The sequence below is a fragment of the Olea europaea genome, unplaced genomic scaffold, assembly GCF_002742605.1.
Source record: "Olea europaea var. sylvestris unplaced genomic scaffold, O_europaea_v1 scaffold1333, whole genome shotgun sequence".
NCBI classification, from domain to species: Eukaryota; Viridiplantae; Streptophyta; class Magnoliopsida; order Lamiales; family Oleaceae; genus Olea; species Olea europaea.
In genome coordinates, this window is record NW_019230814.1 from 36118 (window position 1) to 49650 (window position 13533).

Below are 13533 nucleotides of genomic sequence, written 5' to 3' on the forward strand. Positions count from 1 at the left end.
TGATCATCACTATACCAACAATGCTTTTCCAAGCGTAAACCAACTTAATTGGTTCCACGATTGAAGTCAAATTCAACAATGAAGAAGACTAAGCATCTTCAACCATGTGCAACTTTCACATTTATGACATTTCACAAATAATATTATTCACATCAAATAATAAGGTACATTTCACCTTATTCATCATATCTAAATTTGAATGAATAAATCGACCATAGGTTAACAATTTGTGTTCTCAAAGTCACAGCGTTACAAAAGGACATACCTCTTGAAATTAATCCTAGAATATTTCATATTATTCTTCACAATTTTTTGAATAACATAGTTTTTATCCTTTACAAATGAATGTCATTTTACAATTATTATTTTCAAGGATATCCAACACCACCACCAACTATAGACATCATTTGTGCTCTATAAAATATTTTCATATTCGAATAATTGGGCAAGCAATTTTCACTTTAAAATAATTAGGACAAAACCACATTTTGTCATATCTTTTGCAACTATAATTTTGCATAAGTCATTTCATTTAATTTCATAGAAATGATTGAGGCTATCATCATTAATCAAGGTTTGTATAATTTTCAAACCAAAATCCATGGACATATACTGGATCTCTAACTTCATACCGTATATGTCACTTACCGGATTGACACATACCTTATATGTAACTTATCGTATATGTGACTTACCGTATATGTCGCTCATTGTATATACAACTTACCGTATATGCGACTTATCGTATTTGCTACTTACCATATTTGCACCAGCATACCATATATTCAGTTTATATGCAAATTACAGTATATACCGAATTTGCATATATATACCAAAAAGTTTTCGAAACCCAAACCCTTGTATGGATTCACCAATATTAGATCCCGCTTCCAACAACATGGGTGGGCACCAAACCATGCCTCTTCATATGAATAATATTTTCAAATGTTATCCAAAAGAGAAACACATATTTTCCTTTCTTACACGTGATTGTCTACTAGTTTAATTATCGAACATGCACCTTTGCATTGAAAAGTCACGTCCATCCAAACATTTCCTCCCATGGCAGTTACAAAATATATAATGGGACATTAAAATGTATTTCATAATTCGAGAGGAAATTACTAATTACGTAAATCACAATCACAATCACAATCATAAATTGCATTAAACATGTATTTAATGAACATTTATTTCACATGCAATAATTTGGAGTCCATACCACTTCCAAATTAATTCATAGACATTCGTTTCCAATTTTTCGGGTTATGAACATAAAGACTGAGGAAATTCGATGGCAGTTACGAAAGCTTAAAATGAACAGAGACGCTCTTTCATTTAAACAATAATTATCACCATTAAATCCATATAAAGCATAACCGCAAGAATTCCAAAAGGGTCACACGATTTCAGAAATAAACTGCCTTTAAAATTCTGCACATATGTTCTTGGCCACCATTTGGCCATCCAAAATTATAGTAACCTCATCTACCATTATATCCACAGGCCTTTTATTTTGCACAAGCATTATAACAGTCGACAATTAATTGCATGAGTGTTCCATAATGTACAAAATTCTAGTATGCACAAATTCATCCTTTCATCATGTAAGCACCGATTTACATGCACGACAGTTTTAATGTCACAGATTCATAACGTTACTTAATAAATATGCAATGGACACATTCATTTCAGCAACTGGCAGATATTTTTTGCCTTTCTGGATCCACACCAAATAGATAATATAATGGAAATGCACCGTTTTGAAACCGTAAGTAAGAAACCAGGATTCAACAATTTGAATGAAAAGCCATTAATCACTAAAATTGCCGCATGCTCTTGTCCAAAACCAACTATCACTTCCACTTATCCATTAGCAATTATAATACTTTAATTTCCAAGGTAAATAACAATTTCCAATCATTAGAGCAAATGATCACCCACATGTTTCCAACCATTATTAAAATTGATTTGGCAGCCTTTAGTGCAACCATATATACAAAGAAAATATCCAGATGAGGTAAGATAAAATCAAAGTTATGTACTATCTTGATTCTCGAATTTTTCTGAATTTTGACAAATTTAATTTAGAGAGTATTATATTTTTCTCTCCATGTATTACATATTCATATGCAATTAATTACCGAACAGTCACCAACACCAGTGAATCAGTGGTTGGCATAGGTGGTTATAAGAAAATGATTAGAATCATTCATTCACATCTTTTCACGCTAAATATTTTGTTGAATTTATTATGCATAAATTCAATTTTGATATTCTAGGTAGATTTTTCATAGAATATAAAATTCACAACAAGCACCAAAAATTCATCTTAAGATTGTTGGAGAAATTACACCAATAATTGTGAATATTATATTCACAAAAATCATGCCGTTTATTTGTGTGAAATCAAAACGTAATTTCGACTTACCAAGATGGGATTTGAGAAGACAAAATAAGAATTTATCGAATCCGAACATATCTATATGGATTTATCCCTTTCGATTTTTGAATGAAAGCAAATCATTCTTTGAATCGAACCTTGCAACATAAACTTGTAAACAATGTTAATCAGTTTCTGAAATCAAAGTATAATAAAAGAAATCAGAAAATGAAACAAGAGAATGCAAGTGGTGAATTTTAGGTCGAGGAAAGTGTTGGATACTTTGTCCTTAAGATGAATTTGCCCCGCATCAGTGTTAACGATTTTTCGGCAACGCATCAGTGCTAACGATTTTTCGACAATCATTTCCCAAGATATAATGATCACGTCAAGCCATAGGAGCACTCCAAATGACTTCAACCAATGAACTCGAACGAAATTCCCTCTCTACCATGACCATGGTTTTGATGCAAAATGGAATTACTTCTATAAAATGTTTTATACAACATGACATGAAAGAATAATTTATATGGAATGAAAATAAAAGTCCAAATGGTCCTATATATAGAAGTTGAAGAGTGGTAGGTGAAGGGACACACCCCAAATTTTAATTTCTTTCAAATAGGGTCGAATTTGTCATTCATATACAAATTGGTCCTCAACCAATTTTCAACACAAAAATGATAAATTAGATAGTCAAGATTCTTGGTAGGGGTCTCGGTATCTGACTGCTCTAAAACTGTTTGATGTGATTCATTAAGGACTACAATCTTGATGTTCAAGCTTGGACTACCATTTTACACTCTGTATCAGCTTACTAGGAAGTACAGCCAAACAATTTTATATAGGAAATGATGTTTCCAACTTTGATTACTTATAATGTGAAATAGGAAAAGGGGATGGTCTTGTATTGGGCAAATTGTCATTAAACAGGAGATGTAACTCGACCATTTAAAGCGGCCAATTTAAATTAATGCTATTCATGGCCCGTTTTCACTTACTTGGACGACTAATAAAATGGAATCCACTTAGCAGCCCACTTAACTATTTGTTGGGCCTTCACCCATTATTATGCCCTAATTAACTTAACCGCCCAATTGATATATGACTCCTTCCTCTACTCCTCTTCGTGTGTGAAAAACAGGCTACCTTTCTTTTTGTGCTCACCGGCCACTGCCATTTCGTTCACTCTACTGCCTTTGTGGTTACTCTCTTTATGATTTTACCTTCCTTGGTGGTTTTCTAAGTGGGTGAACTCTAGCAACCGCAAGTAGAGGAGCAGTTGAAGGAGGTTTGGGTCGATTTGGTTTGAGGTGTCGATTGATAGAGGGAGCTGAGCCCCAAAAATGCCTTGGCAATCTTCTATTCTGCATAACATCTTGGGAAAAGATTCCAGGGCTTCTGGAGTATGGACCTTGAATTTGATGAGTTCACTTGTGTTACTGTGATCTCTGCTTGTGGAAGAGAAGGTTTGATAGAGGAAGCAATTAACATTTTTAATGGGCTGAAGGCTAAGGGATATAGCTTTTAAGTATTTGGGAAAGCAGGGATTTACGATGAAGCTTTGAGTTCTCAGATGAAGGAAAACCATTGCCCTCCTGACTCAGTAACTTGTAAAGAGCTTGTGGCTGCATGTTTTCTTGAAAAGAGAACATCATTGATTGGCACTATGACGCAGAAGGGTATTCTGCCTAATGCCGTCACTTGTACCACCGTGATTGATGCCCATGGCAAAACCGGGAAGGAAAGCAAGGCTTTGGCCTGTGAGTCTGTTTAAACTGATGAAGCAATCGGGCTGCGTTCCTAGTGTGTACTTACAATGCTATTCCCGGGATGCTGGGGATGGAAAATATGATAGAAATTGTTTGCGACACCAAACCATGCCAAGTTTATACATTATCCTGCGTCTATAACAATCAAAAACCATGTATACAAATTTGAACTTATTGTCCCGCAGAGTTTGATCGACTATAAAGATGAAATATTCCGCTACCCATTGAAAATGATCGGGGCTGATGAGCTATTGGTTTTTCCAAATCTCAACATTCAATTACATTGACAGAAAACTGTAAGAACCAATTCTTGCGCTGGGTTAGTCTTTAGAGGTGTCACGTACAAGCGCCTGGCCTCCAATGACTATGTAAACGTGCAAAAATCCCCAAACATATGAGCTAGTTCTAATATTTTTCTCCTCTATGGGGCATTAGTATGAGTTTCCATTCAATGTATCGTAGTAGAGTTAAAATAGAGAAAAACATGAACCAAAACACACTGTAATTTTCATTTTTGATATGGTACCATTTCAAGTCTCCGACTGTAAACATGTTGGCCAATGAAGATGGCACCACCTAAACAAAAATCACAGTAGGAGACCTTCACTACAATAGTAAACAAAAAACATTTCCTCCAGGCAACCGTATTCTATGCATCTAAGATTAGGAAGAAACAAAAAAGGATAGGCAACTGGAAACAAGAGACAAACTGAAGGGCAATATAGTCAAACCATCTCCTGAACACAGATAAAAACTTCAAGAAAAACCTTAGATTACATAAAAACCATGAAGGGCAGAACAGAAAATATAATATCACATCATGTCATGTCATGATTGATACTAGAAACTGCTAAAATCATAGTACGTCCCTAACACTAGATTAATTTCATTTTTATGTGTTTCGTCTTCCATGTTTTCAACTAATACAACCTAGTAGAATATTACATGACTACATATGTAGAAACTAAACTACATATATCAAACCCTAACTTATTCCAAGGACTAGGAATCTACACACAGCAAATTAACATAAAATATGTCTGATTGAAGGATTTGAACGACACTCACAAAATTAAACCCCAACATGTCATCAGCCCGTGTTCCCCCAAGCATTGAAAGAAAATAATTTTTCAAGTATAGCCACTAGCTGAATCGTGCTGGATAATAGCAACTGTAGACATCTAGTACCCCAGCAAATGCAGAAACAATCTCCAAGTGGTTGCTGATGATAAGTGTCACTTCCCAGAGCATTAGAAAATTGTGCACGCAAAAGCTTTCCCAATTTCCAATTTCTTCTTTCAATCATGGGATAGAGCTGGCTAAAGATAGCTCATGAAGATCACTTAGCATCCATTCTTCCCCAGTTTGACCTCCGAGGACTATGGCCCTTGTGCCTCCAACCACGCATGTACTATGTCCCCAAGCAAATCTTGGAGGCCGCCCAGGTACGTTCAGAATTCTCCATGTTGGTTTATCTTCAGTAGGATCAAGTATATAAAGCTGGGATGCAGAGTGAAGACCAGCCACAGATCCACCAAAGACAAGGATACTACCGCCAGGGAGGCTAACTGCTACATGATCAAGTCGAGCAGGGGGAGCTATTCCACCCGGATTTCCGGCTCCAGGCATCCCACTACCTGTTACACATCTCCAACATGGTTCATCCTCGCTCAAGTCCATAGTGAACACGTCACTTGATCTAAACCGCAGAGGACCACTTTTGGCAAGACCCCCAAACATCAAAATTTTCCTACCACCGTAAACAGATAACGTGTGGCCCAAACGTGAAGGTGGAGTCCACCCTACTGGTATCTCTCGCCATACAGGTTTCTCCATCGAAAGATCAAGCAGGAAAGTGTCACTAAGAAGCACTCCAGAATCGGCACAACCACCAGAGACTATCAGCTTGGTCCCATCAAGGGTGCAGGAGCTATGCCAAGATCTAGGAAGTGGAGGAGCCAAGCTGGAGATTTCACGCCAAGTAGGATGTTTTGCATCCAAATCCAAGACGAAAACATCATTGAGTAAGCCTTGCCTCCCGCAGCCCCCAAACAGAACAAGATGAGAGCCATTCACACAAGAAAGCGTGTGGCCCCAGCGTCCAGGAGGTGGAGAGCTCACTTTGACATGCTGCCACTCTGGATTACTTGAGTTCAGATCCAGAACAAATGTATCATTCATGGGTTGCATGTTGGTTCCCTCCCCACCAAAAAGAACCACACGATTCCCTACAGCACATGCACTGAAGTTGCAACGAGAGGGTTCAACAGCACCTCCAACAGTTAGGTTTCTCCAGGCTGCTGCTTCAAGGGTGGTGAGTTCTCTAGCCAACATACCCCACCCCAAACGTTTAGCACCAGGAACTGTCTCTAATACTTGAGTCGTCTCGAGACCCCATGCATTTTGACAGACCATTCGCCACATCTCTTCATTTTTGGTCAAATCATAAAGATGCCAACAAACAGAGCCAATGGATGCAATATCCCTAGGAGCAAGACGTGAAAGAATCTCCATAGAAAGAACTTCGTCGCTCAACTGCATTATCCCACAAACCCCACGATTGATATTCTTCTTCCCATCTGAAAATACTCCACCAGGAGAAATATTAAACCTAGACCTATCAGATGCCCTTATAGATTCCTTTACTGAAGATCCTGGAAGATGACCTAGATCAAGATTAGCTTCTGTAAAAAACTGAATGCCAATTACATGAGTTATTGTCTCATCATCACCACATATTGGGGTCAATCGCAACCTATTCATCAAGGGACTTCCATCTTTTCGAAAATTTAACAATTCGCCTTGAAATTCAATTCCTTCCTCGAGGCATCTTCTCATTTCAGTAACTACGGTGACATCCACCAATGGATGCCTTCGCTTAGCAAATGGGCCTCTACATTGCAAGAAACGGCTGCAAAAAATTTTAACAGTCAATATATGACAAGGTGTATCATCCACAGGTCAGCCACACATTTCCGAAGTTTTGACAATGATGATACATGATAATGAGAAGAAATTTAAAGCGGCGATATGACTAAGCAAGACTATCAAAAAAAGAGCTAAAACCCACTAAATAAAGGAAAAGAAATGGAAAACAAGAATAACCCATCAACAGAAAATAAGAAATAGACACACTTCCACAAACAATGAACAGAATTTGTTTTCCATCCATGCCAAATTTGCCAGAAGCAAGATTCTAAAATCGCAGTTCAACTTGAACTTACCAAATTGTCAAAAAGCTAAATGCAAGTAGCACAACTAATGAAAGAGTGACATGATATATACAATGCCCTGCGTGGGGATTAAAATCAGATTTTTAATAGATTTAATAGAAGTTGATGAAATGTTTGGCGACAAGTTGAGTCCCATGAAATGCTTGATTAAAATTAATTGTTGACTTTGACTTAGATTATATGAGATTCTAATCCATACTAAACAACAGTAATATAACACATATATTTACTTCAAGTAGTATCCACTATCCACGATGCATTGGTCATTATACTTAAACAGATCCCAGCTGCTAACTAAGGAAAATGTTTTAGAAAAACTTACCGTAGAAACAACTGCCAATAAAACTTTAGTTCTCTTTCTACAATGTGAAAATCAACTTCTAGTTCCAGTCTACTTTAATGACATCCAAAATTAGAGAGCAAGATGCATGAAGTAAAGTAGCTTCTAAGGACCAGACCATGTAACATTCATTTTCTTTAACAGGCCTCGTGAAAACTCAAGTGAAAACCTTGAACTCAATATTTAACTTGAAAACCTTTGTTCCTATATCAGGCTATGTAGCATTCATCAGTCTTCATATTATTTTACCTCGTAAAAAGATCTAATCATTCTCGAGTCCTAAAGGATTAGATCTTTGCCAGCTTCCAATTCATAAGCACAGGATGCAATAGGCTGCCAACATATTCAATGGAATTGAGGATGAAGGGCGCTTATGTATCACTGACATTATAATTTACCAATCAGCTGAAAAGGAGATCAATTAAAAATTCAAGTATCTGTATATTACACAGATAAACACTTCTTATTGTCTTTCATGGAATAAAAAGTTCAAATTGGGTAAAGAGTTTTGTGCATTTCATCACAATAAATAAAATCGATATAAGCACCATCAAAGTGAAATTTGAAGTCGATTCACTCTCCTAAACAAGCAGATCAAGCAAGAAAAAATAATACAATTTTAAAAGTCACAAACAAAATAGTAAGTAGATAAAGCAAATATAATTGCATCACATGGGCAGGGCACCCAAAAAATAATAATAATAATAATAATAATAAATAATAAATAAATAAATAAATAAAGGAAAAAATTTGCTGCTTGGAAATCACTCCTAAAATTTTTAAACATATCTAAACATAGATGCTCCAAATTCAACAATTTCCTGTTTCTTAAGAGGCCATGAGGAAGGTAATAAAGATTTCTAGTCTGTCAATGCAGATTATTGCATTTTGTTTGGATTCAATTTCCTATGAATTGTATCAGACTTTTGTCGATTGAAATTCAAACTACCATACCAAAGATAGTAACTCTTTTATTTTTACCAGGCTAACAAAATTTTCAGCTGCAAGATTTGTTTTATCCTAAAACACTAACTAAAAATAATTTGTCAATATTTCTAGGGTATTGCCAGGGTTACAAGTACTTATATATGCCATCATTTAACCTCCCAACCTAAATAAAGAATAAAATAATATGGAATTAGCCAAAAATTATGTTTTCTTAAAGAGTAAAATATTTATACAAATCAATAGGATGATATAGAATAGAACAAAATTGACGCATTAACTTTCATTAATAGTAATACTGAATCTTTAAATTGGAAAAGAGGCTGTCCAAGGGTGACATTGAATAAGAAAGATATAGGAGCACTGCAGATAGCAATCAAGCAGCAAACAAGAGCAATGAAAACAATGATAAAAAAGCTGCACAACGTCAGAATGTAAAATAGTGGCAAACATCATAATTTTAATTCCGAGCAGTAATTTATCAGAACTGTTGGTTTATAGTTGTAAGCACTTTCCACAGTTGGGTATCGACTTATGAGCCTATGTGTTTAACTGTGGATATTCTCTCAAACAAACATCAAATACATATGATTTCAATGCACAACATCTCAACGAGCCTTATTACAAAGCCATCACCAGTATGTACCTAAATAATCAAAAGGTCAATTGCTTATCAAATCAGCAGATGGCAGAGGAACATGTATACGTATAAAACATCTAACCACAATATAAATATCAAGTTCAGTATCAGTCAGCACTGGAATTTTCCAGCCTTGAGTCCTAAATCAAGTTCTAACTGAAATACCAGCTTGTGCAGGTGTTCAAGAGAACAGGCAACACTTTTATCCGTATTTGTAAGTATTGAAAAATCAATTCTGTCAAATAAGTTGACACGATGATCATAGAATCTTAGCCATTAGCAACCAAAACCAATCATCATAAAATATTACGAGTCATTCTGAAGTTACTCAACAGTTCACAATTTAATTTTATGAAAATCCTCGAAGAATTATAACACGTGGAAGGATTTTTCCAAGAGCTTGCTCTGGTATAGTTTCAATATATTCTTTCTCGGGAGAAAATAAGAAATTTATGTAATCTATAGAGTAGAATTTCATTTATGTTTGAAGAGTCATGTAAGGTTCGGCATAATTGATATTAATTCAAGCAAAATGGATGAAAAAACCTAATTTCATTTCACACTCATACGAGGGAGTAAAGCCTACCCCAATAAAATCTTGATACAAACATAACAGAAATTCCAATCTCATGAACCAACAAAAAAGGGGGGGCACAATCAAACATAATTCAAGGAAACTAACCAGTTCCGGCCAAGAACTTCCTCTGCCCGGTACCCAGTGACCATCTCGAATACTGAATTAACATAAATAATCGGCTGGTCCGGCTCTAACGCATCCGTGACAGCAAACCCACAAGGCGCCGGCTGCAACAGCCTGTCCACAGGAAACGGTACACCTCCACCACTCTTCTTCAACAGAAACCCCAACGCTTCTGCTACCTCCTCCTCCTCTTCGCCTCCGCTCAAATCAGACTCCGAATTACTGTCCCACTCCATCACACTTCACAGAAAATATCAGCACAATTTTTCTCTATTCACCCCATAATGATCGGCGACGGATAGACGAAAACAGCAGTAAATTTGTAAAAAATTGGAAATATCCAGATCGAATTTCAACAAGGTATGCGTAGATTTTAGGTGGGAAATAAGTGGACAAGGTGTTTGGCCTAGCAAAATACACACACGGAGAAAGAGAGAGAGAGAGACAGACAGAGATGCCAAAAAGTGCAGAGGGAATTATTACAATTTATAATAAGGGTACGAAATGTGCTCTCACCGCCATGGGAGAAAAGTTTGGGTGCGAATACACGAACTTCTGGAACCACAACTGGATTAGCATTGCCAGGTTAGGCAAACAATGATAAGCTTTCAAAATTCCATTTGAGGTCTTAACTTATAATTTTGTTTCATTTTAACCACTTTGTTTATAAACTACTGATTAGTTGCAAATCTCTTAGTATTGCGTAGCATAATATTCGTAAGGATTGTAAAAAAAACAAGTCAAACCCGATACCCATGGGTCCCTTCTCGAACAGGATGAGAATTACCCACTTAATCAAGAATTAGGGTCGAGGACAAGACGAGTACAAATATCAAGGGTCCCATCCGTATTATTATTATTATTATTTTGAAGAATTCGATACTTTAATGGAAAGTTTTATAAAATTTCATTAGTTCTAATAAAATATGGCAACTAAAATTATCAAAAGAATATAACAAATTATTAAGAGGGTGTTTGAGTCACATTATTTTGGTAATAATGCATTCTTGAATAGTATATTGATGGGAAATGTATGTTTAAAAAATAAGGAAAATAATTCAATACTTTAATGGAAAGTTTTATGAAATTTCATTATTTCTAATAAAATATGGCAACTAAAATTATCTAAAGAATATGACAAATTATTAAGAGAGTGTTTGAACCACATTATTTTGGTAATAATGTATTCTTGAATAGTGTATTGATGAAAAATGTGTGGTTAAAAAATAAGGAAAAGTTTTTTATCTAATGTAATATTATTTTATTAAAAATGTGTGGTTGAAATGATGTCAAATCACTGTTTAAGAATATATTTTTTTGAAATAATGTAGCTCAAACTGGTCCTAAAACTCTAGTTTACCAAATATATTTGAATAAGTTAACTTTTAAAAATATTAATAAATGAATTTAAAGCTCTTGTTTGATATTGATTTAAATTAAATTTTAATCTAAATTAAAGTCAAACAATTGATATTAATAACATATTTTATGGGCCACATATCTTTTTAATCACACATTTTAAAAACTTTTATCAAAATTTATTAAAAATTTAATTTTCATCCCCACGAAACAAAAGCAAAATTTTAATAAATATATTATTACCTCATTTTAATGAACAGAAAAATAAAATGAATTAAAAAAAAATTAAATGGTTGGTAAACGGGATAAGGGCCCTATCCCACCTTAAATGGGTAACAAGACGGGAAATTACTCAGCAGGATAGCGGGTGGGGGAAGTTGTCTCGACCCGTCATACCTGTTCCGTTGTCATCCCTAAATATTTGTTTGATGTCAAATAAACAATTAGTTTGACAGAGATTTGTGACAGCAACGAACAACCACATGTTCTCTTGGTCAGTTTTGAGCTTTTGTTCATGTATTTCGCGAGTCATGTAGGATTGACACTTATATTTTGTCTTGAGTTAATTCGCAAATGGTCACTGAAGTTAAGCAAAATTTTAAATTTTGCATTGAAGTATTTTTTGACTAACCTAGTCATTAAGTTGAAACATATACAAAAGACTTTCTAAATATGAGAATTTCTACGTTTTAGAGAGTGGGTGCTTAAAGATAAATTCTAAAGACTTTTCTTTTTTCTTTTTTTCTTTTTTTTCTTTTTTTAAAATAGATAGTAGGTTGAATTATTCTAATTCTTATTTTATAATGATTAAATCTATAAGTTACATAATTCTCTTTTTCTTACATTATTCAGGTCATATTTAAATTGGTTGACTATTGATATATAAAAATATATTGAATAAAATATGGGGTGAAAAAAAATAATTTTTTATTGCTTAAAAATATAAAGAGCATTATTAAAATGCATAGTAAATTTTACTCTGGAAACGTGTTAACCACCATCAATTTAATGGTTCATCAAAATAATTGAACCCAAATTGAGTCTTAAAAGTTGAGTTTAAATTTCAAGATAAGATCATGGTGTCAGGGTGGAACTCCCAACTTAGTTCAGTTCGGATACAACTTTTAATTTAGCTCGACTTATATTCAGAAAAAAGGAACTGTCGTCGTCGTTTGAGAAACATCATCATTACACTCTGTTTTCCCTCACTCCAAGATTGGCATCCCACCTTTATCTAACCCAATTGCTTCATTACACGTGGCAAACGTCATGGGGCATGTGCCCAGTTACAATTTCAAAATGTTTATTCATCACCTTAACTCCATAATGGCACATAGAAGCCGACGTCAATAGCCCATCGATATTAGGTCAACAACACACACATTAAGTTCGACAATGTTGCTAAGTTGATATAGAATATATTAATTTGCCTATTTTCTGCTATAAATGGGGATGTAATGGTCCCTATGGGTATGAAACTCAACTATTACATCTAACTCACTTCAAAATTCTCCCCACTCAATACATATACATTTTTTCCTCAATAATTCAGCAATATTTTAGTATTTAAGTACATTTTACATATTTCAGTTCAAATTACTTCTCCCAAATAATCAATTAAGTTGACAAAAACATCAACAAAACTTATAGATGATCTAATAATATTGATTAGTCATATATTACGTAGTAGCTTTTAAACTTTTACTCATTCTAATTTGCATTTTTTTTTTTTTTTACTATTTAATGGTAATGAAATAGAAATAGAGTTTAAAGAAGCAATGGGCGTTGACTTTTTTCTTTTAGGATTCGTGTTTTATTTTGACGATACGTAATTTCACAACACAGACACAATAATAGTTAGTTATGTCAAAATATTTCGGGCCTTCATTAGGTAGGGAGTAAATGTCGATAAAGGGGCATTTGTGAAACAACTCCTTTAGTTGCTGATAGAAACAATTGGTTAAAATGTAAGTTGAATATTGAAAATAAAATAAATTAAAGTTAGATGACTAACATGAAATAAACCTGTAAAGTGAGTAACATCAATGGAAATTTATCTGACGAAAAAAGTGTGGATATACTTTGTGGTGATATAAGTCTAGTCTAGAACATACCCTTTTTTTTTTTTTAAGTGAATTAAAATTAGTAGAGTCTTTTACAG

General features: G+C 34.6%; 1 protein-coding gene across 1 annotated transcript; it reads right to left on the reverse strand.

The window, feature by feature from the left end:
- Positions 1-4877: 4877 nt before the first annotated feature.
- Positions 4878-10592, reverse strand: LOC111375075 (adagio protein 1-like). Its single transcript, XM_022997861.1, has 2 exons — positions 9996-10592; positions 4878-7066 (listed from the first exon to the last, which is right to left on the reverse strand). The coding sequence occupies exons 1-2, from the start codon at positions 10247-10249 to the stop codon at positions 5458-5460; spliced, it is 1863 nt and encodes a 620-aa protein (XP_022853629.1). The 5' UTR covers positions 10250-10592; the 3' UTR covers positions 4878-5457.
- Between the last annotated feature and the right edge of the window lie 2941 nt (positions 10593-13533).